The sequence below is a fragment of the Ambystoma mexicanum genome, chromosome 10 (genome assembly GCF_040938575.1).
Source record: "Ambystoma mexicanum isolate Mex_15411 chromosome 10, UKY_AmexF1_1, whole genome shotgun sequence".
Lineage (NCBI taxonomy): Eukaryota > Metazoa > Chordata > Amphibia > Caudata > Ambystomatidae > Ambystoma > Ambystoma mexicanum.
Genome location: NC_090932.1, coordinates 111,585,836 through 111,613,750, shown reverse-complemented (window position 1 = coordinate 111,613,750; position 27,915 = coordinate 111,585,836). Strand labels below are relative to the sequence as shown.

The following is a 27,915-nucleotide window of genomic DNA, read 5'->3' as shown; positions in this document are numbered from 1 at the left end:
AGTGTCGTGCCGACACCAGCACATCAAACATACTGGCGCCCAATCGCTTGTCAGCTCTACCCTCACTGGAGATCGTGGGCAGTCCTCTCTCCAGGCATTAGGACTGCATAGAGGGGCGGCTGCCCCGCATGGCGAACGCACCAACAGACACCCGCCGCTGGGACCACTAGGATGATGTCGGTGCCAGCGTTCCGTGCATGCGCAGTGGCCCGCGCTCTGTTTCCCCATAGCACCGGGGATGCCAGAATCCAGTGTTTGTTTTCTTGTGGCTTTCCACTACAAAAGCGAATTGCCTCAGGCATTCTGAGCGTCTTAACGCTCTTGATTACGTAGCCTTGCCAGTCTGTTGTTTTCCTCCTTTTGCTCGTACCCTGCTCCCTCTTGGTCTGGCTCCTTTCATTCCAGTACCTAGCCTTTCCTCTATTCAGCCTTGCCAAGGATCCCTGTTTGTTCTCTGTTCTCCTGTCCTCTGGGGGTGCTTCCTGTTTGCCTGGACCCTGGTTCTGCTCTCTCTCCTATCCCCCAGTATTTCCTCTGCCACATTTCCTGTAATTACTCTCCTCCAGTTAGTACCATCATTCAGAGCCTATATTCCATCCGCCGCCCCTCTTCAGTGCATGCACTTTCTTTGCATTACATACAAAGAGGGGTGCTGCACACCGTGGTGCAGGAATTTGCTCACTCTTAGGTGTGGTGTGGGCCTCACAAACCGTTGAGGAGGTTACCTGCATTGTACAATGCATCAGGAGGGCGCCAGCTGTGAGACCATTGTGGACATCCGTTGCAAATCAGGTACGCGGCGAAAGCAAGACTAACTGCTTGACACAGAGGTGGTCCTGCCTTTAGGTCTTCCGGTCTAGTACCAGTAAGAACTTAATTTATAGTATATCCTAACCTGGGGTGCTTCAGCTGTGGAGGATTGGTGGTTGTTTAGATGAGCGAGGGAGAGAGCGAGGGGAGACTCTAGGGCCCTGAAAGACCAAATGAAAACCCTTGAACAGTTTTTGAAACAGAGTATTTCTTGGCATTGATTAATTCCAATTTGGTATCATTCCAATGCATTGAAACGTGTTCTTGTTTACTTAATTTAGGATTGAAGGACTATCTTTGATTATAGGAAGCTTGGCTAATTTCCATTTTGCACCCCAGTTTAGTATTCATTGTCAGAGGAACGGACCAATGGTAAAGATAAAACTGTGCGTTGGGACCACTCAGGTGCCTTTCTACAGGTAAGCTGAGTAGTGAGAACCTTGCAGTCGGGTAATGGCTGGTAGTCAGCACTCAAGTTCTTGCAAGATGAGCGGTCCACAGTAATGGTTCTGGTAATCCAGTGAGGTTTCTGATGCAAATGAAGAGCTACAAGCAGGAAAGACAGCTGAGCAACTACTGTGGATGCTGCTGTGTAAGTGGAAGCATCATTGCTGGACCTTGTGTGCAATGCACTCAAGTGCTGGCAGTGCTGGTGTTGTCAACTAAAGGCAGGTCAATTAGGAGATGGTCTTTACATCCCATTATTACTTTTGGGTTACTTGCGAGTTGTATATTTTGTTCTCTGTTAAGTGTAGCATCCACGGGCCTTGGGTTCTGCTAGTTGCTAGTGCCACTTTGTCTGGCGATTTTGCTTCTGTCAGATCCACACAGGGATGGGGACGCAAGGCCTCCTGGGGGCAGGGAATTGTCAACAGCTTGCAACTCGTTGTGCTTCCTGTGTCAGGGGAAGAGATCTGCCTTTGGTTCCCCCTAAGTGGGTGTAATCCAAAATCTCCAATTACCAGGCAGACCTCTGCCATCAGAACAGTTCTTTGTAGAACTTCTTGAAAATTTCTCTTTCATTCGGTGTCTTTTTCGCTGCTTTAGTAGTAGTCCCCAGGCTGAGGAAAGTAGGACTAGGAGGCCTTGGTATAAGTGAAAGATTGGTTTGGGGCTCAGGGATGCCTCAGTTGCCAATCAAAGGTTTTCATTATCTTAAACAATGTATGGCAACCTTATCAGTGGGAGGCTGCCACATTCAATTTCTGCAGGCATTTTCCTGGGTGTTCTCTCAGGTGTGAATTCTGCCTTGAATGCAGATAGCATTCAAAGAACATTTGTAGCAGGTTTCTTCTGAGGTTTGGACTACATGCTTTAGAGGCTTCCTGTGGAGACAAGGCAGATATAAAATGGCCCTGACTATCCTGTGCATGACTTGCAAACATGGTGGGGTACAGCTCCCGTATCTCGAGCTTTATTACTTAGCTGCCATACGTAGCAAGCTGTCTTTCAGACGATCCTACTGCTGAGTCAGAAGTGCTGATGGGCACGACCCAGCCTGCAGTGCTTAAAGAAGCCCTGTGGATCACAGAAATCTGTTGAATGCCACTCATGATCAGACCGGGAAGACGATATGGGAAAGAACTATGGTAATGCTCAGACTGCGTGATCCGTACTCTCCGCATCTACCCATGACGGCAGACTCATGCTTAGAGGTTGATGATTTAACAGTTGCTTGAAGGTGGTATGATATGGGACTCACTTCATGGGGATACATGTATGAGAAGGGGGTGTTTAGAGGCTTTGAGAGCTGGGTGCAGAAGGAAGGGCTTCACAAAGGTCAGTTCTTGCGATACCAGAAAGTTTAAGATTGCTCAACACAAGTAGCGTGACTGACCAGGGGAGCCGGAACCTACTAAACTCTTGACACTACTATATGAACTTGAGGATGGATGGAGGCCTATATCCAGATTCTATGTGAGTTTGTTGAATGCAGCGTACAAGAGAGGAACAAAACTGAGACTGTTGTGGGAGACTGACTCGGGACAGGTACTTGAAGATGGGCAATGGGATAATGCAGTATGCTATGTAAACAAAAACAAAAAAAAGGTCTCCTGTTATGCCAGATTCCATCAGCTCCAGCTTAATTTGCAACACAGATCGTACATGACCTTCCTGTGGTGTGGGAATGATAATGCACGCATTATGCCTACGTTTTGGAGTTGCCCGAAGGTGCCGGGCTTTTGGCACCACATTGAGTTGACGTGCCCCACAGCAGGGGGTCTGTGGATACCAATGGTCCCCAATGGAATGTTTGCTGGGCACCTACTCCAGGCCGAATAAAAATAGACGGGTGATTAAACGAATGGGTGTTCTAGCCAAGAGAATAGCCATTGCATGGAAGCTAAAAGGAGGCGCACAGTTTCATCAGTGGTGGAATTACTTAAAGATATGGAGCCAAGCTGAAACTACAACTTGGTACATGGCCATAAGGAAAGGCATTCATGAACCCACTGAGAACATAGTGGGCTGGAGTGCACTGCTCCTGGCAATCTTTAGCCCCTTTGATGAGAAGCCCCTGTGAACTCCTGGGGGGTTCCTTCACTCTGATGTATAGGCCAGTGTGGGTACGCACTGGCGACCCTACTTGAAACTGTTACATATAGCCATTGCGAATGATCCTGGTCTGGATTTTGGGCCCCCCTCAACCTTACTATATGGATCTTATAATTGTGCACACTTGCTGTCTCCTTCATGGGAATCATATAATATGTAATGTTTGATGCAAATGTTTTTCTTGTTGGTTACTGTTAATCTGAGGATACAAATGCTATATTTATTTCTGCACTACGGTGATATGTATTTGCCAATAAACGGATAGAAAAAAGCATTCAAATAACATATCCTATCTTGTTCTGGCAACTATTGCCCTCGCTCTTTGTGGCAGACAGAAGCCGGGACATGTATAGCTTCACTCTCTCATACGAACAATGTCTGGCTATCGGACTCAGTGCTTATTTTGCTTTGGGGTTGCTGCTGGGAACAGCCTCAGAGACCAGAAGGCTAAGCCTCACTAAAATCATACAAAGGCCACCGCTGACCAGTGGACCTCACGCAGCCACCAGTGCAAGGAGTCTTGCATAGGGTACCCTTAGGCACACTGACCCTGGCTGATTTGGGTATTCTCTTGGGTGTGCACAATCAGTATTTGTGTACCCCAGGACACCTAGGCTAAGGGCTCATCAGTGAAAGGTTGGGTCAGAGGGTTAGGATGGAACTTTTAGTCATGCAGCAATGCCTTCTAATTATTCTAAAGGCTTTGGGTCGAAGCAGTTAAGGTGACTGGCTCTGCCTGAACCCTGGCATCATTTCTGGGAATCCCTTGAATTCCCTTTAGGCCAGAAAGTTTCATTGGGAATCCTAGTCAGTTTTATCTGCACTTTGAAAGGCTCAATTACGTATACAATGGTGGAATGAAGTGTAAAAGCATATGATGGTGATTCACTTTTCTAATGGGGAGTAAGCACAGTAAGGCAGGAAGCATCGTGCTGGAGGCCACCAAAGCTGAGGAATGAAGGAGTGTGTGTGGTGGGGATCTCCATGAGGATATGCAACGCAAGATGTAATCTCCCACTAGAATTGGTTGCAGTATAAATTAATTTACAGAGGTCTAGGGTGGTAGACATGAATAAAGTATGCAAGAACGTAAGAGAAACATTGGACATATCAAGATTACACCAGAACCAGTCATACAGGATAGACTGTGGACCTGGCTGCCTTCACATTCTATGCTACTATCATTTGCTCCTTTAAAGATGTCTCCATATCTAACTCTTATTGCAGCCAGGTGTTGCTGGCACTGAGTTGGTAAGAAAAGAGGGGTATATGGCTTACATTTGCAGTGAGTAAGAGGTGTTCTATTGAATGTAGCTCCCCTTGCTTTAAGGTCTTGCAAAGCTATAAAATTAAATTTGGGGTCCAGGTTTAACGTTTGATTATAATGTTTGGACTATGATTGATGAAAATGTGTCTTTATATTAACATAAATGGAGAACAGGAATACATCAAATTCCTCCCGACGCCCCAATATCTTGTGGTCAATGTAGAGGTATGGGATCTAGTCGGGTTTGCTCAAAGCTCAAGCCTGTGGACATTCAAGCAAGGTTATGAGGCCACCATAAAATATTTATCAGTTTTTTTTTCATCTTCTCCAGTTACTACAGGACGAATGAAGTTCAGCAGTTCCGGTACTCGAGGCCTTTCAGGAAAGGAGAAAAAGATCCCGATAATGAATTTGCTGTAGGTTCTTTGTCTCATGTTACTATTAACACTTACACTTCCGTTCAGTATGTTCAAAACATGTCTTTCCTGTGCTGGTCAGTCTTTCTCTATGATGTGTGTAAATTAACGGATTGAAAACTGGCGTCCCCCTTTGCTTTCTGGCAGTATTGATGATCACGGGTGTTGTGAGAAACTGATCATATGAATGATGCTTCCTGCAACAGTCTGCTACCTTTATATACTTCTGGTTTACATGCAGCTCCTGTCTATAGAGGTGATAGGTCTTTCTGTTGGATGGATTTGTGGGTAGGCCCATTTGTAATGGGTTGTCTGTGCCAAGGCGGGTTGTCTGTGCCAAGGCGGGTTGTCTTAGTCCTCCCTCGGTGTATCAGGGCAACTGTTGAATTAGTTTAGGAGACTCAATATTCCCTACCTGTATATGTGGGTGGACCAGCATAAGGAGCACCGAGACAACAAATCCTACCGCACCTTCATGTGTGATCCCGTCTGGTCTGGGGTTGAGTCTATAGCTAGACTAAATTAATTAGAATTTGCTTCTTCAAACCAAAGTGTGATATCGCACTAGTATACTGGGCTCTGTCAGAACATGGGCATGCAGAAAAGAACTGACCTGCGTCACTCCTTCGCCAGCCAGCTAGGGAATCCAGACTGTGCATCCTTTGAACGGGCAGGCAGTTAGTGAAGGAGGGCTGGCTGGAGGGGGTCTCGGGCCCTTCATGCTTTGGACATTTGAACCCCTAATCAGCTCTTCATGGTTCTGGAATCATTATAGTATCGCTCAAAAAGCATAAAGAACAGGCTAGTTACTCAGCATTTTTATATGGTCACATAACAGCCGCAAGTGAATGTGCATGAAGACTGCTCTGCTCGCTCTAAAGCTTTGATCCCACCTGGCCTAGTCGGTTTACTGACGTGTCTTCTGTCTGACTTTTCAAAGTTGGCCCTCAATTGATGTAGAGGCAGAAGGGCCCTCAGATCTTAGAGATACACCTTCCTTGATGTGTTGGCCTGTCCTGCTACTTTCCCACTGGAGAAGTTCCTACTCTGCTAATACTTGTGCTCAAGCTGCTTTGTTAGTGCATAGACTTATCCTACCGCTGCCAGTACAGTTTGTTCTCTGTAGGTGGGGAGGGTTTCACCTGCTTGTTCCCGTGCCCTAGTAGTTCTGTGGGTCAATGGAGTAGTTCCTTTTGCAGTACTCTTCCACCAAATGCTTTTCATGAGCACTACCTTGACACAAACTCCTTTGTATAGTAATGCTTTATTTAGGATCCGTCTGAGCACACCTAACATCATTGGGTAATAACTTCCAGAGCAAAGCCTGGAGCTGGAACGGTCTGCATCCTTTTCAGAACGGTCACATTTCTCTCCCTGCAATACTTTAGACAGGCAGATGAACCCAACACCCAGTCCCCTTACCTAGTCCTCATCCATATCACCCCATCCCCCGTGTTTGAGCTTCAAAGGCTTTTGTTTTCAGTGCACAAAATCATGCCTCCATTTTAGTCTGGGAATCGCCCTATTGATTCATTACAAAGACCAGAAATCGTTGTCTCCAAGTGCTCCCTGAACCCTTGATACAATTTCTCTAGTGCGACACAGTCTCTATGAATGCCCAGAGAACTGATCTGCAGTCTCCATGTTTTTGCAATGTGTGCCTTGCGAGACAACTCAGGCAGGAAACTTCACGATTGACCCGCATTCCATTTTGTTTTCAGCAGGAGCACACATGAAGCTTTGCCACAGCCACCTGACCTGTGAATGCCTTGGCAAGCATCATCCCTACCAGCCCTTGTCAGCACCCACAGCCTCAGTAACATTGGCCATCTCTTAAAACCCTCCAATAGTTTTTTTGTCTCTTAACCAGACCAGTATTTCCCCTACTTTCAAGGCCTCGGTTTGGTTGCTAGAAATGGCAGATTGGTAAGACAGAATTTACCAATTGTTTGATGTCATAACTAGTAGCAAAATTAGACTTTCAAATATTAGATCTCCTGTTTTTATGAATATTGACTGGCTTTGATGTTTAGCAAATGACGTTTGCAAGAACAGTCTTCATTCTTCTGGGGCACTGGTAGCAGTGATGGATGTAGCACCACCCTTCATTTTCTGCAAAGACGTCCATACGAAGTTTGCATAGATGAAAATGACGTCATATGTAGACAACTACCAACATAGGTTTACTGGAGGCTGAATATTAAAGTTCTTATAAGGATAATTGACTTAGAGTGCCCTACAGGAACCAGGAGGACTGTTAAAGTTACATTTGTTGTTATAAACTGGGTAAGTGCATTCCTTTGTCTACAAAATGTATCACAAGTAGTGCACATCTGGCATAACTCTTTTGATCTAAGCAGAGAACTGTGCTGCCTTTTTCATTTCAACTTTATTTCAACAGACTATGTGGATTGAGAGGACAACATACACAACTGCATACAGGTTTCCTGGAATCTTAAAGTGGTTTGAGGTCAAGCATTCGGTAGTCGTAAGTATATTGATTTCAACCAAATCTGTTAGTGTTTCAACATGATGCTCCTATGTTGGTACTCAAAGGGTCACTTGGTTGGCACAAACTCTAGTCTCAGGAAAGCTTATAGTTTCTGAATGCTTAGATTCTCTTGGCTGTTTATAGAAGTGGTCACTCCTGTTGGATCAATAATGGCATTTCAAATGGATTGTGTCCTCCCAACGTATTCCACATATTTGACATGTAATGTCCATAGCTGTGTACTTGGGAAACTTTTTCGACAGAGGGCGTCCTGCGTCGCTGGCGTCGGGTCGATATCCCTCGAAGGCCTCTGTCGAGGGCGACGTCACCGGATGTTATAAATAGGACGCACGGCACCAGTAGCCTCAGTTCCGTTTTTTCCGCAAACGTGTTTGCTTCGGACACTCGGCGCGCCTCGTGTATTCCTCGTGAATGTCGTCTTCTTCGACCCCTCTGACTCCGCGGTCTGGCTTCAAGACTTGCCAGGACTGCAAGTCTAATGTGTCGATTACCGACCTGCATCGCATTTGTTTGTGGTGCTTGAGCGAGAGTCACCATACCGAGGACTATTCCAAATGGCAGTCGCTGACTGCTAAAACCTTGCGGGAGCGTAAAGGGAAGCTTCAGGTAGGTAGGGGTTCTAAACCCAGTAAGTCTCGTAAATCTAAGTCCACGGGGACGTCCACCAGTGATTCGAGAGGCGATTCTCTGCGTGGGAGGAGTCCCGGGGATCTCGGTCCCGGAGTGGTACCTGCCATTCATCCTCCTCGTCTCGGTGTTCTAGGAAGCGCCGGCACCGGTCGTCTTGCCCTTCCTCCTCGGAGGATGGAGCCCTGAGGAAAGTGGCTTGTCCAACAAAGTCCTCGTTTCCATGGGAATAGGCTGCCTTTAGAGAGCAGATGTTGGGGATTTTTCAATCGCAGGGCACAGTTACGTCCGCACCTTCTGATGAAGCCGGCAAGGAACGGTCTCCTACTGTGGCTCACACGCCTTTGGGTTCCGGTCCTCGACACGACACATCGGGAACCTTCGAGGTCCCGTTCGGACAAGGCTCAGGAGGGCGCTGTGTCCGACAGATACCGACATCGAAGCTTTGCCTTCGTACCAGCCCTTGGTACGTTATCAACGTCGAAGCCATCAGCGCTCTCGACGTCGAAGCCTTCAGCGCTTTTTGCCCAACAGTTACCGTTGGAGATCTGTGATACTGTGGATCCTCCAAGGATGTGAGGCCTGTGGTGGACTCCAGACCCTCTTCTGTCCCGAGGCAGGGCTTTTACCTCCCTCCTGGATGACATATATGAGGAGGAGGAAGGGTCAGACTTTGATATGGACCCTGTTGAGCCTGATGTGGCTCCTGTCTTTTCTGGAGACAGAGAATTGGAAGAGTTGAGGCAGACTCTTCATGATGCCAGTGGTTTGGACACTTCTCTGGAAGTGGAATTTGGCAGGCCTGAGCCTGGGGCTCATGCTGATTCGTCCTACAGGAGGCTCATGGCTAGGGTCAAAGAAGCTGGTCCGGTCCTCCTGAAGCTTTTAAGAAAGATGATCTAACGAACATTTTAGATCAAGGTCTGTCCTCTGACCCGGTGTTACCTTTTCATCTGACAATACAGAAAAGGGTGGCATCTGCTTGGCAGTCACCGGAATCTCTTCCAGCTGTTAACAAATCGTTAACCAAGAAATACCACCCCTCCGGTAGCGACCCTAGGTACCTTTCATCTCACCCCACCCCTGAGACTTTGATAGTTCAGGAGGCTACGGCCACCTCGAGGCAGGCGGCGTACCCTACCATCCCTCCTGATAGGGACGACAAATGCTTTGACGGTTGGGCACGCAAGGTGTTTTCTGCAGGGAGTATTTCGTTGAAATCAGCCAACTCCACTTGTGCCTTAGCAAGGTTTTCACACACTCCGTGGAACTGTTTCTCTCGCGGCTGAGCAATTTCCAGAAGGGGAAGAAAGGGATGGGTTCCTTGCTCTCATGCAAGATGGCAAGGATTCCATGTGTGAATCTCTTCAGTCGGGTTTGGACACGGCCGACAGTGTGAGCCGGTCCATGGCTGCGAGCACCGTGATACGCAGATTTGCGTGGTTGCGGAAGTCTGGTTATGCTCCAGATGTGCAAGCCTGTCTTTTGCACATGCCCTTTGATGGCACGCATTTGTTTGGCAGCAAGGCTGGCGAGAGCATTGAGAGGTTGCAGATCTCCAAAGCTGCGGCTAAATCTTTGAGTGCAGCTGTGTGTCAACCTCTGCCTTTTCATCCTAGGGGACAGCAGTGGAGGGGAGGTTCTTTTCGTTACTAATCCTCCTTTGGTAGAATGAGAGGAGCCGCCAGTCAAAGGGGTCCACATAAAAGTACCCGTGGTAGTCGGGGAAATAGAGGTGCCAAAGCCACTCGGGCAGCTGCCTCATTGCCTTCAGGCGCTGCCGAAGCCGCTCCAAAACAGTCATGAGGCCATATCCCATGGTTCACCGGTTGGGGCAGGCTATCTCAGCATCTCAAAGAATGGCAAGCCATTACTTCAGATGCGTGGGTTCTGAATACAATAGCCCACAGCTACTGCCTTCCCTTCCTACAGCGGCCTCACGACAATCCACCAGGGAATCTCTCTTTGAAGATTCCAGATCCGCTCCTTGTACAGGAAATCTTGGCCCTGCTAGAGAAAGGGACTATAGAACTGATGCCTGTAGCGGAGAGGAACAAGGGTTGGTATTCCCCATATTTGTTTATTCTAAAGAAAGACAGGGGGTTGAGACCCATCCTGGATTTGGGTGGGTTGAACAAACTTTTCAGGAAGGACAAGTTCAAGATGGTCACTCTTTCTCAAGTCCTCCAGGCCCTTCAACTTCAGGATTGGTTGGCGTCTCTGGACCTACAGTATGCTTACTTTCATGTGCTGATTCATCCCAAGCAAAGAAAGTACCTGAGGTTTGCGGCTGGCAAATCGCACTTTCAGTTTCAGGTCCTGCCATTCGGATTGACCTCTGCCTGAGGGTCTTCACCAAGCTGTTGGTGGTGGTGGCAGTGTATCTCAAACTTGGGGGGGGGTGGGGGGGTAGAGAGGTCCACTTCTACCCCTACCTGGATGACTGGTTGATCCATGCACGTTCTCCCGAGCAAGCATTGGATCACCTCAGTCTCACCTTCCGCTGCCTCCATAAACTGGGCTTCTCCCTCAATTTCAAGAAGTCGTATCTGACACCTTCCCAACTGTTCCAGTACATCGGGGCTGTGTTGGACCCATCCTTGGGGAAGTTGCTCGCCTCCCAAAGTGAGGGCTCATCACATTGTGCCGATGTTTCAACATGCCCAGAGTCTCCCGGCTTTCGAAATCTTAAGGTTGCTCGGCCTCAAGGCATCCTGCATCCTTCTGGTGCCAGAGGCAAGGCTGAGGATGAGATCCCTGCAATGGGTCCTCAAGATGCAGTGGTCGCAGTTGTAAGGCAAGATGTCGGATCCCGTTCAGATCCCACTCTGTCTCGCAGGATATTCTGTGGTGGGCCAACGAGGGGAACCTGATGAAGGGGGAGCCATTTTGGCAACCGTGGCAGGAGGTGACTGTAGTGACGGACGCTTCCTTCACAGAATGGGGAGCTCATGCCAAAGACTTGACCGCCAGCAGTCGTTGGTCTCCGTCGGAGTCCAAACTCCACATCAACCTGTTGGAGCTGAGGGCCATAAGGCTGGCCCTGAAGGCTTTTCTGCCATCTGTGCGGGGGAAAGAGTGGCCATGCATTACCTCAACAGAAAAGGGGGGGTAGGGTCACTCCTGTTGTGCAGAGAGGCAATGCAGCTCTGGTTCTGGGCAATTCAACAGGAAATTTCGCTCTCTGCAGTTCATCTGCCTTAGGAGACGCATTCGTAGTGGATTGGTCATTCCCACTGCTGTACGCGTTTCCTCCAGTCCCCGTCATTCCTCAAGTGTTAAGGAGGTTACGGAGGTTTTGAGCCCACATGATCCTCATTGCTCCGGATTGGGCAGGAGAGCATGGTAACCGGACCTTCTAGACATGTCCATCTGCCCTCCACGCCGTCTTCCCTACCGAGAGGATCGGCTCTCGCACAAAGGGGACGGGGGGGTCAGGTTCTCCATTAAGAGGTCAGGACTTTTAACCTTCACGCTTGGTATCTGAAAGGTTGAGGTATAAGGATTGGGACCTCCCGGATGACGTGATGGAGGTGTTGCTTTCGGCTAGACGGCCAGCAGCAAAATCCCTGTACCGTTGCTGTTGGCGTCTTTTTTGCAACTGGTGCAGAGGACAACATTTTGAGCCTTTTCAGAGTTCCATTCCCATGGTTTTGTCTTTTTGCTTTCTTTGGCCCACAGGGGTCTTCAAGTGGGTACCATTAAGGGTTACCTGGCTGCGCGGTCTATCTTCAAGCGCTCGTCTGAAGAATGTTCTTACTTTAAGATTCCTTTGATTTCCCAATTTCTTAAAGGACTCACTAATGTGTTCCCGCCGTCCCCTTTCCAGGGGCCGGTCTGGGATCTGAATTTGCTTTTGAAATTTCTCATGGGTGCTCCGTTTGAACCTTTGCACTCTTGTCCTTTGTGATTATTGTCCTTCAAGACCGTGTTCTTGGTTGCGGTGACTTCCGCTCGCAGAGTGAGTGAATTGCAGGCACTTTAATCTAAGCCGCCCTTTACTGTGTTCCACAAGAATAGGGTTGTATTGAGGCTATGTCCTTCCTTTCTACCTAAGGTAGTGTCTGAATTTCATTTGAGCCAGAAAGTGGTTCTTCCTTCTTTCTATCCTCCTCCTCATCCTGGTAAGGAAGAGAAGCGCCTATATAGGTTGGACCTTAGGAGAGCTCTGAGCTTTTATATTTCTAGGATTGTCCAGGGTCACAGTGGACAATCAACTCTTTGAGGGGTATGCTGGTCGCCGATTGGGCCAGGCTGTTACAAAACAGACCTTGTCCAGGTGGATTATCCTCACCATTACTGAATGTTACCGGTTGGTGGGCAAGGACCCTCCTGAAGGGTTGCAAGCTCATTCCACTAGGGGCATGGCCACTTCCACAGCCCTGCAGCGGGGAGTTCCTATAAGGAATATTTGTGATGCAGCCACATGGGCTTCTATCCACACCTTTGTTAAACATTACTCCCTGGATACAATTCATGGTCAAGATATGGCCTTTGGTAAGGCGGTTCTTTATTCTGCCATCTGATTGGGTACTCTAAATTCTTTTCCCTCCTCCATTTTCTGGTACTGCTTTGGGAGTCTGTCAAATATGTGGAATGCGTTGGAGGACACAATCCATTCGAAGAACAAGTTACTTACCAACTGGTAACGTTCTTTCGATTGGATGTTCCTCCAACGTATTCCACATCGCCCTCCCAGCCTGTCCCTCTGGAGAATTTCATATGCGATTGCAGCTTAAGTTTCCGCAGGGCTATGTGCAGTCAAGCAGGCAGTCGTGTCACACATTATGGAGGAAAAAACTTAAACTGACGCTACGGGTGCCGTGCGTCCTATTTATAACATCCGGTGACATCGCTCTCGACGGAGGCCTTCGAGGGACATCGACCCAACGACGCAGGGTACCCTCTGCCGAAAAAGTTTCCGAAGTACACAGCTGTGGACATTACATGTCAAAGATGTGGAATACGTTGGAGGAACATCCATTCAAAAGAATGTTACAAATTGGTAAGTAACTTGTTCTTCTTTTAATGGCACATCGTGCCAGAATCACCTTGCTTTAGTTTGAAGTGCTTTCTCCCCTACATTAATATTATCATTCATTCATTTTGAACGACATTATTCGTATTGACCATTTGCAAAAAGCAACAACACAAGCAATTATACAAGAGAAGTTGATGAATAGAATTTAAAACACTTACATATTATAACAATTTAAAAAACAAGACAAATTGATATATATTTTTGTAAAAACCTCCTGGGGTTAATACCCCCTCCCAAGGGATCCTGTGTGAGGAGAGGAAGCTTGCAGCCTCACGAGGATACCCAACAATGATCGCACAGTACCCAGCTATCTACTTCTTAAAAACCAAGCATGATGCACATATCTGGCTGTGGAGAAATAACTTTCCAGTCCTGTGAACAAGTTAAAAACAACATAACATCTCTTGAGTTTTTTATGCTCAATTCCAACAAAACGGGTCTCAAATACCTCTGCATCATATGGAATGAGACTGGACAAATTAGCATAAAATTCAATAGAGTTTCATTAGATGCTTTGCAGAGGGGGCAAACCCCAGAATTAGAACCAGACCATAAACAAGTGTAATGTGCAGTATGTAAGAAACCTAGTCTAAAACGTACATAAAGTGAAGCTCATAGGGTGGGTGGATCTTATCCAAATTAGGCTTGCAATTCCCCATCATACTAATGGGCAAAAATTCTGGACCTTCCTTCACAGCACGGCCTGAAACCTCAATATTCACCCTGTTATCTTTGTAATTCACCTGTTGGCTATATTTGTATTGTTTGTTTTCTTCTCCTTGCTCTGTCCCACTTTCTTTGCACCCTCATAAACTGGCTCACCAGTTATCACTACTGTACAGGCACTCTTGTGGGGAATAACTCCCATCTGTAAATGTCATGTTGTAAGTCATTTCTGATCGAAAATTGACATTGATGTTCTTCAATTAAATACAAAAGCTTCTAAGCACTGTGATAATAAATGTTATTGCCCATTACCCTGAGTCAACCCTGACGGAAATCAAACCTCACTGAGTAATCCTAGTCCCCATTCATCACATTTGTCCCCTAACTTAATTGTTGGCACCAGCTCCAACTTGGGTTTGAATAGCAATTGAAGATTTTCTAGTAAGCAGCTAGCAGGAACCTGCCCATCCACTCATGCTGCTTTCTCCATAGTGATGACCCTAGAATACGCAATTGCATCTAAAGGGCTCGTTTTGCAAATTCCTTCCATTCTTTTAGTTGCATATACTCTGAGCTGATGTTCCTGTAGTCAAACAAAACTCTTTAATGGTGTTGCAAGTAGAAATGGCAAGCTAAAATCATACACCGTATTGTAATCAAACTAGAGCTTTGTGAATAGGGCGGGTTTCCCTTGACTTTGAGACAGATGGCACATTAGATTGGTGAAACTCTTTGTACAGGTGGCTCAGGGTTGGTAGGAGATTTCCAAATTCTCTGAATGATCCAAAGTTCTTGTGGATTCCCCTCCATCCTCCATAATGGAATGCTCAGCCTTTCACATGTGTCTTCCTCCAGATGGGTGTGAGGCAAGGAAGTAATCAGGTTGACCAGAAAGTCCTGTGTTTTTTCCACACTTCGAGTGGCATTAGCATTAGCAAAGGGCCTCACTCCATGGAAGAAGGTACCTTCCATCAAAGTGGCCTGGACAGTTCCACCAACTCTGAAAAGAACTTCAAGTCACGCTGAGTGGACGGAAGGCAAGAGGCCTTCTAGTTGCTGAGGTGCAGAACTAATCGGAGTTTTGCACCAGGATTGTTTTCTGTCCAACCAGGCAGAAGAGTGAGGGAGTGAGCGTAGCCCCGATTGCCGACATCGTACCTGAAAAAAGTGAGGGTGGCATTCTACCTAGCCTTACTAGTGGATTTGTAAGAGGCTAGATGCAGCGCACCCAGAAACAGCTTTCATGTACTTTTGTGGAATGGAAAACATTGAATTATAGAACCAATTAAACTGTGTTCTTCCCCTGACTGCTTTTAGGAAGAGATCAGTCCCCTCGAGAACGCCATTGAGACCATGGAAGTCACCAATGAAAAGATCAGCAACATTGTCCAGCAACATGCCTGCGACCGAACATTGGCTGTCCACCCCCTCTCCATGCTGCTAAATGGGATTGTGGACCCAGCCGTCATGGGCGGGTTCACCAACTATGAAAAGGTAATTGTTTCAGATGCACCCAGCCCCTTAAACCGAACACTTCTTTCTGAAATAGAGAAAATGCACAATGTTGGCCATCTTCTACCAATTTTATCTTCTTCATTCCCTAAATGTTTGCATGTTTTTAAAATAAGTGGTTTGTGCCCCTGTAAATCTTCTCATTGCCAATATTTATTGATATTGTTGCCTGGTTTTATTTATAGTTTTTGTTGTTGTTTTCATACTTAATCTTCTCTCCCACGCCCCTTTCTCTATACTTGACCGTCCCAATGAACAGGGACAGGAGCATGTTGCAAAGCAACATCCAATAGAATTTTCTAGAAAGCACCAGCGTGTGTGTTCCCCAGCCACACCCTTGCACTGCACCTACTTTGCCTGCCTCACCCAACACTCAGTCCCTTTTTCAGAAAACATCCGGGCAGAGAGGGAGCACTCTCCTCTCCGGGTAGTTGTATGATGGGGCAGATGACTGCTCAAGTAATACCCACTGCCCTTACTCAGATGAGTATACAAGTACCACTTCCTATTCCTACCCCTCGCCAGTATCCTCCAGGTGAGAAACAATACCAGCTGAGACAGCCCTAACAGCCCAAGAGTCTGGGGTGAAAGACAAAACTAACTAGGACCATGAAGTTGTCGTTATAAATGGAATAGATGGTGTGACCAGTAGAATGGCAAGTAGTTGCTAGTATACATGTATATAGAAATAGAGAATAAGTAGATGGCTACACACATACACACCAATTTCACATAGCAGACACGAAGAATATTTAACACATAGACATGAAGTAAATATACGCGCAAACATGAAGGATATTTGCACGTAGGCATGAAAAACATATATACACATAGGTGCAGTCCCTGGAATCATTAACATGTAAAAGATGCAGGGCATAACATGATGAAAAATGTACCAAAGTGCAGCCTTTTTTCTTGAACCCAAAGGCTGCAGCAGGTTTTAGAACATTTAGCAAGGCCTCAGAACCCAAGATGTTAAATGTAGTCTAGAAACTCGTGCGGAGCAGTAGTAGCTCACAAGCTAGAGCCAAGGTCAGAAACTAGGAAAGGACTAGTGGATGAACAGAACGCAGGCATGAGAAGTTCCCAGAACGAGACATGGTAGAATCCCCAGTTAATCAAGTTTAATAATAATAATGAGAGCAGCATGCCAAAAGCCTTAATAGAAAGTAACTGATCAGCGCTATGAGTGGTGCACAAAGAACACAACATGCACAGTAAAATTAGCCAAAACCCTAATAAATAGGAGGAACTCCATTCTCAAACACGGTATCCCAACACGTGATCCTGATATGAAAAACACTGCCTATTCATTATGTGCCAGACCTAGATGGGACACGTGCAGAACTCCCTCAGTATGCGCACAGACACCAGACAGCACGCAAGGCCAAGTTCAAAGAATAAAGGAAGGCCTCATTGCCGGGAAGGCCTCAACGCCTCGGGATGATTAGGAGTATTCTTTAATTGGAAATATAGCAGACCATGGAAGTCTCTTCCCCCACTTGTGTCTCACTTGTATCTTGAAGTCCTGTCAGTGTCCCAAGTTTGGTACGCTAGATGCCAATCAATAAGAAAGGCCCTTGCCACAGTGCCCAAGATGAATAGCGCCAACCAATCAATTAGCCCTATAGTGATGTATTAGAAATAGCATCTGTCGGTAAGATGGTCCCAATTGGAGCTATCAGATAGGTATCCACCAATTGAGCGACTAACCCCTAAACATTATATGTGTAGTTCGACCTACTAACCAACCCTAATTCCCTGTAGGTTTTGTGAACTGATAATGTGATGTGATGGCATTGATGATGCAATTTTGTAACAAAACCACCTTGTAATCCTTTGAAATGCTAGTGTTACAAAATGAAATGCTTGTATGCTGCCCCAGCTTGGACTCATTGTTTGAATAAAGCTGGGTTTTGACGTGCACCCGAGTCCTCCATCATTGAGTATTGTTCCTGGCCGATTGTGTGATCCTCGGGAACCCCCTTAACAGTTGTATCCACCACACCCTGTATCACTTCAGAAGAACACTGGCTTGGGAGGAAAGAACATCCAGCGAGAGGCACTGAAACCCCCATTCTGAGTCGTCTTTTCATCTCTGGCACATGAGGGGGGCGGAGTAGCCTTTCACCATGCAAACGATACAAAAAGACAAATATGCTTATATGCAAGGTGTCATAATTAATCCCTACACGCATACTGTAGTCATTGCACAAGCTTGACTTGCACCTGAGAATACACTGGGCTTCTACCATTGGTGAAACTGCCCCATGCAGATCCCTAGGCACCTTTGCATGGGCCTGCGTGTGCTGCTTATGAGGGAACCCCTCAAAAGGCATGTGTTGGCCGTTCAAGGCCATGCCCTAGACACGTAGGAGGCCAGGACACCCGCTCCACTTATGGGCATAGCCTCAATTGTTGCCCCCTCGAGGACCATACCTTCAGTGCCAATTTTCCACATTCCCTTGAGCTCCCACCTTCAGTGCGATGTTCCTATACCAGAGCAATTCATGAACTTGCGCTTCTGGCCTCATGTGGAGAGATATTTGTTTCACAGCGAACAAAGCACACAGGGACTTCCACACAGACTATTTGTGCTACCTGTCTGGGACAGGAGCTCCTTATGAGCAGATGTATGTATTTCCTGTCAAATATGGACATGAGCAAATATTTTAAGGATATTATTTTAGAAATCCAGCCGCCTCAGGAGGAAAGGTGGTGGGCACCCGTGGGCCCTGGGTAGGCTGCGATACCGTGAGCGAATTTCAGATATCGAGTTCCATGAACTCCCTCTCCCTGACATGTTGCAGCCGAACATCCTGACAGAGGCAAAATAAATAATGCACATGCCACATATTGAATACGAAACTGGACATCCGCTATATACAAATCTCGGCGGAGACTCTGTGCATTAGCACCAATTCATTAGCCTACTCGCCAGTACTCTCCCTAGCACTGGCAACAGGGAAACTGCCTTCAGCTTCATCCTCTACACAGTCACGTAGAGAGGAAAAAGCACTGGACGGACTAGGTAAAACCAATCTACCTGATCCATGCACTGCATCTGCATCAGGCTAATTCAGATGCAATCCTTACAGCCGGTAATAACCAATGTTTGCGCAAGATGGTGGACTTTGCAGGCTAACTATTGGGAAATTGGAGAGAGCAGCTCCTGGCTGGCTTACGGGAGGCAAAAGATGTCACCCACAACATGCTGGGTAGTGGAGTTGCACACTGTGGGTACTAGTGCAAGAGTAATGTCTAGGCTTGGACCTCAGAAGAGAGGGGCTTGGCTCAAAAGGACAAACCTGTTACCAGAGGTACAAGCAAGATAATAGCTCTAGCCTTTTATGCCCTCACCCCCTTGCACTCCACCATGGATGAGGAGTTGATGAAGGAAAATGCACATTTGCTCACTGCAAAAGGCCATCTGCCATCATCAGGCCTATCATTAACTCGACCGCATCATCGTTGCAATGGCGGAACCAGTGTTCAAATTGTGACTTCAAAGACTTCCTGGCCTGTGCCTAAATCATATGTGTTTACAACAAAGCAAGGTCCTGGTGTATCAAAGGTTGGCCCGTATGGGGTGTGAATAAATTAAAATTATTCATCCGGTCCCAAAACCTTTTTATCTAGTGTAATTCATAGATATTGCATGCAGTCAGAAATTAAAGTCATTCCTTCAAAATGAGACAAACATTATGGAAATTGCAAATTGAAAGCTTTATATCAAAGGAACAGAAAATGATATACAAAAGTAAGGTCTAACATGTAACAGCATGTAAAAACAATGGTTTAAATGGTACATACACAAATTGGGTGTAGAATCATTAAAAAATTGAGAATACGTAATGAAAAAAAATTGAACATAAGTTCGTTAACAGTCACAGTTGGTTAACAAATGAACTCTTACATAAGTTCGTTAACAGTCACAGTTGGTTAACAAATGAACTCTTAACAAGTGAAAGTATAAAATTGAAGAAGATGAAATGAAAAAACTGTAATATTCATCGTACGTTGTAACCTTATTAAGGAAAACACGTGCCCCTTGTTGTGAAGCAATTGTGAAGAAACAAATAAATTAATTATTTTTCGTATCCCAAATTCGAAAATTTTTATGTATTGGGATTGGGTGTGCCTAAATCAGACAGGATAAGTCAGAGAGCTGGATAACAGGCAAATAAAAGGGTGAGACCTGTCAAAGGCTTCTTAGGCACAGAGTCAAGCCATGCTGGCAAGGACAAGTTTTGACATTTGCAAGGCCTGGTTGCATTTCGGTCTAATTTCCATCCACCTATCATCTTGGAAGTAAATAATCATAGACTCATCGACACTGTCGGTAGTGAGAAGTGGATTCACATTTCCCATGGCTCCACCACCCCTTACCCACCCCCCCTCCCCACACCAATACCTTCTCTTGCTCCATCAATTTTCACTGAATTTCATGGAGGGCCTTCAGAAGTTGATGAAGCTAGATGCAAAAGAACAGATGTGGTTGGAAAGTCCTTTGCAGGGCTGTTTCTCCTGATTCTTTGTCTTTCCCAAAAGCGACAAAGCAAGAAGAAGGGTAATTCTCGATCTGTCCTACTTCAGTGAGACCCTCCTTTCAGAGAGGTTCAGGATGGTCACTCTTGGACAAATTCTAGTGGCCCTTGTGGAGGGGGATTCTTGTGTGCCTCCAATCTGCAAGATACCTATATGCACATACGTATATGGAAGCTGGAAGCCAAACAGGAATAACTTGTTTTATTGTATCCAAAAGTCTCACTACCTGTACAAAGCTCCTCCCTTCGGATTGAGCTCAGCCCTGAGGGTTTTCGGCAAAGTTATGGATGCTCTCTTGTCCCATTTGCATCTACAGGGGACCTACATCTAACCGTACTTGGATGACTGGCTAATACGTGCACCTACTCCTTCACTGGTGGTGGACTCTGTCAACTATCATATGACTGGCATATATACGCTGGGCCTCATGATCAGTGCACAAGGAAGGGTCTCCCACCAGCCCCCACACCCCCTCCCGCTAAAGGAATGTGTCTGTCGTTCATCTGTCAGGAGTTGCTGAGGTGCTCGTGACTACCAGCAGGGAAGATCAACGCCTGCTTGGCAGCATGACCTAATGCATCCAGGCGGTTCCTCATCATAAGCTGCACATGAGATTCACACAATTTCATATTGTGTCTCAGGGGTCACAGTAGACCCAGCCACAGATGCATTTGATATCACCCCCACTAGTCCTGCCACCATCTCCATTGGTGGATGGAGGTGAGTAACCTTAAGGTGGGGGCACCCTCTCCTCCGCCCCCTGCAAGGACCCACTCCACACATTCGTCCCTTGTGGATTGGCGGACAGACTTGGATCGGTGGTGGGTCCACAACTTTCAGGGTCCGTAAGAGCGGCTTCAAAAATACATTATTTGGAGCTGATGGCGACTTATTTGGCAATTAAACTTGTCTGCGATTCCTGTGGGATCGCACAGTTTGCGCTCTACATGGCCAACAACACCACAGCAATGATTTATGGAAACAAGCAGGGCGAGTATGAGCAGTGGCGCCCCCAGACATTTTTCATAGGGGTGGCCACACTTGAAGTCTTGGGGTGGCGCACCAAAACAAACATACATAAATGAATGGGCCGGTGGGGGGGCGTGCTTTTATAAGGGTGGCTGTGGCCCCCCTTGGCCACCCCTTGGAGGCACCCCTGAGTATGAGACTCGCCCCCCAACTCCCCATCCCGCCCACACCTCCTTTGCATCTTTTGGGAATGTTCACTAGAAAATACCTTTGCCCGATAGAATTCCATAAAGCCGGAGAGGGACCAAATCGGGGTGGACACCTTGAGCCAATGGTCACACGCCTGCTCAAATGGCAGCTACAAGGCGAAGTGCTAATACCAATAGTTTATGCTGAGGGCATGCTGATTCCTGGTTTTGTTGGCTAGACAGAACAACAAGAAAGACCCTCTGTATGCATCCCATAGAGGGAAAGGTTTGACCTCACAGGGGATGCCTTCCATTTTCCATTGTACGGTTAGCCTTTTTACGTGTTTTTCCCCTCCCTGCTAGTGCCACAAGTGCTACAAAAAGTGAAATGAACGAACCGTTTTCACCTCATCCTGAGGGCGCCAAACTGGCCTGGGAGAAATTGCTACTCCGAACTACAGGATCTGAGTTGTCATTGCCTTTCATTACTTATGAAGCAATCACCTGGGCTGTCTACATCAGCAGGAGGGAATGGTTCTGCTTCCCGAGCCACAGTCCCTTTCCTTGGCCACGTAGTCCCTGGGGACCTAGCTTATGATCACCTGGAGCTGTCTGGGGGGTGCGTAACGCACAGATCTTCATGTGGCAGCAAGGAAAGGGTCCACCTCCTCTCAATACAGCAGAAAATGGATGCGCTTCTGCTGCTGGGATTTAGTTGGAGAATGACAAAACTCAGAGAGGCTTTTTAGATGATGCACTTTTTTCATTACTCACTTGTTGTGTAAATTAGATGGTGCATACCTTTTTCAAACATTGATTTTAAGCAGATGGTTTGATCACAAAGGCTTTTTGGGTGTGTCCAAGTCTTGAATTTAAGACTTAATGGATAGTTTACGATGACCTCAAGTTTTCCAATGTTGGGTGTGAAATAACTAACGTTCCTGGATTTTAGTTTCATAACAAAGAAAAAAGGTACATTTAAAAAATGTTTGTTTGCAGTCGTGTTGGTGTTAATGAGTTTTTGTGTACATATGTGATGCATGTGTTGGTCTGGGGCAAAAGCACAGTTTATGGCAGTTTATGTGCACTGAACAACATGGCGCAGAACGGGGTCCTCATGGACATGTATCGAGACAGAATGCAGGAATTGATTTGGGCACCAACAGCATGAAAGGGGGGTCAGCGTGGGCACCTATTGTTAAGACAAACCTCTTTGGGGTACTAACAGCATGCACATGTGTTTTACAGGGGCAATGCTGGCATGTATTGTTACGACCAGCCTCATTACTTTTTCTTTGAACGCAAAAGGCATGAAAGGGCACCATACCTAATGATCTGGTTTGGGCAGAACCTGCTTCAAAGTGGGGCAACGCTGGCATGCTTTGTTGAGAGGTTTAGTTTGTCTTTGGGGCAGCCAGCATCAATACCCATCACAAATTCATGTGTACTATTGGTGACCTGCCATCTATTGGATTGCTTCATGTGTGCCTTGCACATCGGAGTATGGATTCTACATTGTTACCCAATTATTCTGAAATTGTTGCTGTGAAATGCATGATTTCAACCCTTTTATTTTTTATTGGTAAGATGATGTACTGACCAACAACTTACTGCATTAGTTCAGGTGCACTTGCTCGATTCAATTCAGGGAAAACATATACACCACTACATTTTACAAATTCACCAGCTGCAACTTCGCTAGACTGTAGTGGTATTGTGGGGATAGCACATGGACTCGATTTCCCCAATAAAGTAACAGGACTTTTTCTAGAAGTGTCCCCTCCCTCGCCCACTTCTGCTACCCTGAATAGCCCCCTGCCTGAAGGGCAGATCCAGTTGATACGGAGAGAGAGAGAGAGATCGAGATCGATCTGTGTACCAAAAAATAACTCTGTGTCCTTTTCTCTACCTTCAGGCGTTCTTCACAGAAAAGTACACGCAAGATCACCCCGAGGACCAGGAGAAGATTGAGCTGTTGAAGCAGTTGATTGCTTTACAGGTAAGATGGCCTCTCCCTTCAAGAGCAGCAGTTAATTTTCATTATTATAGTGGGTTGGACTCGCATGGTTCTTAATCCAAAATCAAAGATTCCATCTCTGGCCTTTAATCTTGTGTAATGTTTTGGAAATGTCTCTTTATACCTGGTATTCAAGTAACTCCTCCTTGGGGAGAGCATAGGGACTCCATTTGCAAGAACAGCAAGAATGCTAAATTATTGTCAACCGCAGTTCACAGGTAAAATGGACACCAGTGGGCAGGTTCCTGAGTTTCATATTATTTGTACTTTACTGGATGTTAAAAAGGAAGTGAAAGCAACGTTTCTTTCTAAGATTTTCATCAAATCGTTTACAATGTGGATATGATTGTTGACTGACCCATAGCATCAAATTGTCAAAAATATACACTGTTATTCAGCTGGACATGTTGGAAAGGTAGCTTGTCTCCATAGGTTTTCATGTTGGAGTATTTGCACATTGTTCAGAGTTGTAACATGGTCCTTTCGCATTTCTGACTTGCAACCCATTTCCGAATGTTACTAAAAGGATTTCCAGGTACACGCTGCCCAGATCTTCTGTGAGCTTGTTTTGCAGCCCATTCACGTCTTCTCCTCACCCATTCTCTCCATGTTGTTGGCTTGCTGGCTGGCTATGGGGCCTCTAAGTGCTGTTCTTTGTGCCCTGTGAGAAACCTGGCAGTATTCTCCCACCCACTCCCTCGGGACCTTCCATTCAGGTGGCATGGGAAGGGCCATCGCTTTTGGATCCCGACCCTGGGGGTGGACAAGCGAGGGAGGATCACCTGAGTGGAGAGTCACAGGGGATTGGGAGGAGGATGCGCGAGGGCAAGGCATGGTATTTTCCCAATCCTGAAAACAACTTACCTTTACAATCTCAGCTCATCTCCCCCTCCCCATTTCCAAGGAATACTGAGACGAGGAGGAGGCCACTAAGATCAATGATTACCCATAGGAATAACATGGGGAAAGTAAGGGCAACCGAGAAATCCACTGTCACACTAATAGTCAGGCATGGGTAGCTAACCATTCACACCTGACTCCACTTGACTCCGTGTTCAGCTATAAAAGGTGTATTCAGTCGCAGACGCTTGAACGAGCTGGGGATGCAGTCCAGACCAGCAGGGGAGATGCTAGGTCTGGAAAAGACCCGGGGCTACGCTGATGTCGGAACTGTTGGGACCTGGGGCTAGCTAGTCTTTTGGCTGTAGCTCCTGAGATTCTATACGGGGCTACAACCAAAAGACCAGGGGCTATAGCCCCCTTAGCCCCCCCCCTAGCAACGCCCCTGCAGACCAGTGAAGCACAGAAGCAGAGAGAAGCAGGAGCGGCAAGCAGGAGCATGACAGCACATAGAGGCACTGGCCCGGTGTGTGTGGGCTGCAGCGTAGAGAGGGAGCCGTGCCTCCAGGGAGACAGAGAAGCGCTGTCTTCATTGCGCAGGCTAGGACCAGCAGAGCGCTCGTTTCCTTGGGCCAGTGCCAACGCCAGGGGTGCCTGAGGGGCAGGTAGTGAGAGCCTGACCTCAACCTCGCATTGCCTGAAAGAGCCGCCTATCTACGGTATGCTGCCGGGTGAGATTTGTGAAGAATGTAAGAGAAACTCAGGATCGTGCGTTTAAATGAGACCAGGAGAATGGCACGAACAGTAAAAGCAGCACTGAATCGGAAAGAAAGAAAAGTGTGAAAGTTAGAAGTGAAAGAAAAGAAAAAAGGCTGAAAGTGCAGCGAGGAGACAGAAAGCAAAAGAAAAGCAGTGAGAAAAGCAGATTTGGGCGAAAAGCAAGTAAAAGCCTGATCGAAGCGTAATGCGAAAAAAAGTAGTAAAGAAACAGCAAGTGGCCCGTAGTGAGAGAGGGGGCACGAGAAAGGCAAAAAAAGAGTGCCTGGGGTACGCAAAGAAAGATGCAAGTGTGCACGGAACAAAAGAAAGTGCGAGTGCGCACAGAAAGGAAAAGCACATCAGCAAAGTGCTAGGGGCATATTAAAGAGGGTGCAAGTGTGCACAGAAAGGAAAGCAGAAGAAAAGGGGTGCTGAGAGCTTCTGAAGGAAACAAAAGGATAACAGAAGAATGTGAGAGCAAAGAGAGGGGCAAGAGGGACAGAGTGCTCGCACCTAGGAAAAGTAAAAAGCCTGGCGTTTTCGAAAGCCTCTGATTCTACCCCATGAAAGAATGGCTTAAGAATTCAAGAAAGAACTGTAATAAATCATGTGTTGTGTTTAGAAGCTGGAAGAGGCCTAGAGCTTGGGGGAAGGAAGGAGACCCTGAGAGTCCTATTTAAGAAATCAAAGTACATCCCGATAAAGAACTGATTTTGTTTCAAAGTTGTAAGGGGCCTGAGCTTGGGGAAGGGAACCCCAAAGTGACCTAATCAAGTTAGGAACTTGTTAAGTTTTAGTTAAACTGGTGAGGGGATTGAAGCGTGGGTAAGGGAACCCAGAGAAGCTTACAAAAGGAACTGTTATTATTTTTAGTTATGTTTTTGAAGCTTAATGAAGCTGAAGCTTGTGGAAGGGAACCCCAAGGAACTCGGAATAACTACAAAGGACCTGTTGAGAAGGTCTTACGAATAGCTCTGTGGGTTGAATTTATGTGTGTGATATCGACCCAGCAGCACCTGGTGAAAGACAACCTGGCTTCCATTTTTGTTTAACCACTATTTTTCTTATTTTTGAAAAGACTTCCTATCTCATTTGTGTATAGAGTGAGGGCAAGCATATGTTTAGGCAATGACAGACTTTTACTTTGGCCTCTTTGACAACAACGACATCATTTGAGGGAATTATACCTTTAGAGTTAAGGCCGGTAGGCATTACACCAACCCAAGACCCTTAGTAAATGAAGGTTTTCAAACAGCCGCATTTGAGTCTTTGTCTCTCCTGATGCAATGCCTGTCTCACACCCCACTGGGGGTTATGTTGTTTGCTTTCTGGCTGGCTATGAGATCCCCAACTGCTGATCTTTGGGCCTTCTGGTGTTCATGTTTCTTGGCTTGCTCAATGGCTATGTGGCCCCTCCAGTACTGATCTTTGGGCCCTATGGTGTTCATGTTTGCTGGCTATGTGGCCCCCCAGTGCTGATCTTTGGGCCCTTTGGTGTTCATGTTTGCTGGCTATGTGGCCCCCCCAGTGCTGATCTTTGGGCCCTCTGGTGTTTGTTTGCTGGCTGGCTTGCTTGCTGGCTATGTGGCCCCTCAGTGCTGATCTTTGGGCCCACTGGTGTTTATGTATGTTGGCTTGGCACTTGAAAGATTCCCTCCCTGCTCCTCAGTCCTGTGAGGCGACCTTACTGTGGCATAAAGCGCTGTACAAACCAGGTCATACCCTGATGCTAATAGTCAACGCACAGCAAAATTGTACAACAGAAGGGTGCAGGTCTGCCGCTGCCTTCAAAAGGACTGTCATCAATCACTGCTCTCCCTACCTGCGTTGGTTGGTCGCACATCCACCTCAGCGTTTCACTTTGTCTAGAGACGCCAGGGTAAATCTGCCATCAAACTTCCGGCATTTCCTTAACACACTCTCAAGCCCCTAATACATCCAACGTTACTAACGTGTAATTATTCAATTCTGCCTTGAAAGCACAACCCAATTATCACAACCATTTAGGACATACCTGCCTCATCTATGGGTCAAATCCTTCCTTGCTGACCGTAAATCCTGAGTTAATATTGGCAAGGAAGTGGCAGACCCTATCCCAGTACAACTAGGAGTACCGCAAGGATCCTGACTGTCGCTTATCCTCTACAATGCATACACAAAGCTACTATTCTCTGCTCTGGATGCTATGGATGACATCTATACGAATTTCGCTGATGACACCCAGATCCTCATCCCCATCACTGGCAACAATGAACAGGATACAATTAAAATCAACAAAATGTATGCGATAATTCAAAACTGGATGGCTATTAACAGCCTCTGCCTCAATGATGAAAAAACGGAGATACTCATTGTGGGCTCCCCAGCCAAAATTAAGGCTCTCCACTTCTATTACTCTTCACTCAGCATTGATGGTACTCCCATACCAGTCCTTAAGCAGGTTAAAACCCTAGGTGTCTACTTAGACAGTAACTTAACAATGTCTAAACGCGTGAATGCACTTTCCTCGGCCACCTCTTACACATCCAAACTGATTGCCTTAAGTCGACAATTCCTCATGCGGCAAAACAGTACTACCCTGGCTTGGGCTCTCATTTTATCGAAGTTAGATTATTGCAATGTAATACTGCTAGGTACCGCAAACGCCAATTTGGCCAAATTACAATTGCTGCAAAATAAAGCTCTGTGAGCCACCCTTGATTAAATAAAATCGGATCACATCTCTAGTACCAGGAGGGAAGCCCACTGGCTACCCATAAAAGCCAGAATCCTATTCAAAACACTGTGTCACCCATAAATCTCTCACCAAGAAGGCATCGATATATCTTAATAACACTGTCAGCCCGAACAAGACATCGAGAGCACTAAGATCAAAAAAGAATGCACATCTTTGTCCCACGTTGCAAATAATAATGTGTTATTTATATAGCGCCTTAATCCAAAGTGCTTTTGTTCCAGAGCTGGGGGAAGCAGCTTCTCAGAAATGGCTCCCAAATTCTGGAACACACTCCCATTACACGCCAGAAATGAGCCATCCCACCAGTGTTTCAAGAAGTCTTTAAAAACCTGGCTATTCAACACATTTTAGGCCACTGCCTCCTCCCCCCACATCAATCACAGATAGGACTAGGCAACTTCCCCTCCTCCCCCACCCCCAGCCACTGCTGCACAATCCATCGCCAACCTT

At 46.5% G+C, this 27,915-nt stretch overlaps 1 protein-coding gene across 1 annotated transcript in view; it reads left to right on the top strand.

Annotated features, from left to right (window-relative positions):
• Nucleotides 1-27,915, top strand: part of DOCK5 (dedicator of cytokinesis 5) — a 1,209,967-nt gene that overhangs the window by 1,000,240 nt on the left and 181,812 nt on the right. Inside the window, exons 43-46 of the mRNA XM_069617597.1 lie at nt 4,965-5,049; nt 7,451-7,537; nt 15,213-15,389; nt 23,028-23,111. Of these exons, the coding sequence (XP_069473698.1) occupies nt 4,965-5,049; nt 7,451-7,537; nt 15,213-15,389; nt 23,028-23,111 (433 nt within the window). The remainder of the gene's footprint in view (nt 1-4,964; nt 5,050-7,450; nt 7,538-15,212; nt 15,390-23,027; nt 23,112-27,915) is intronic.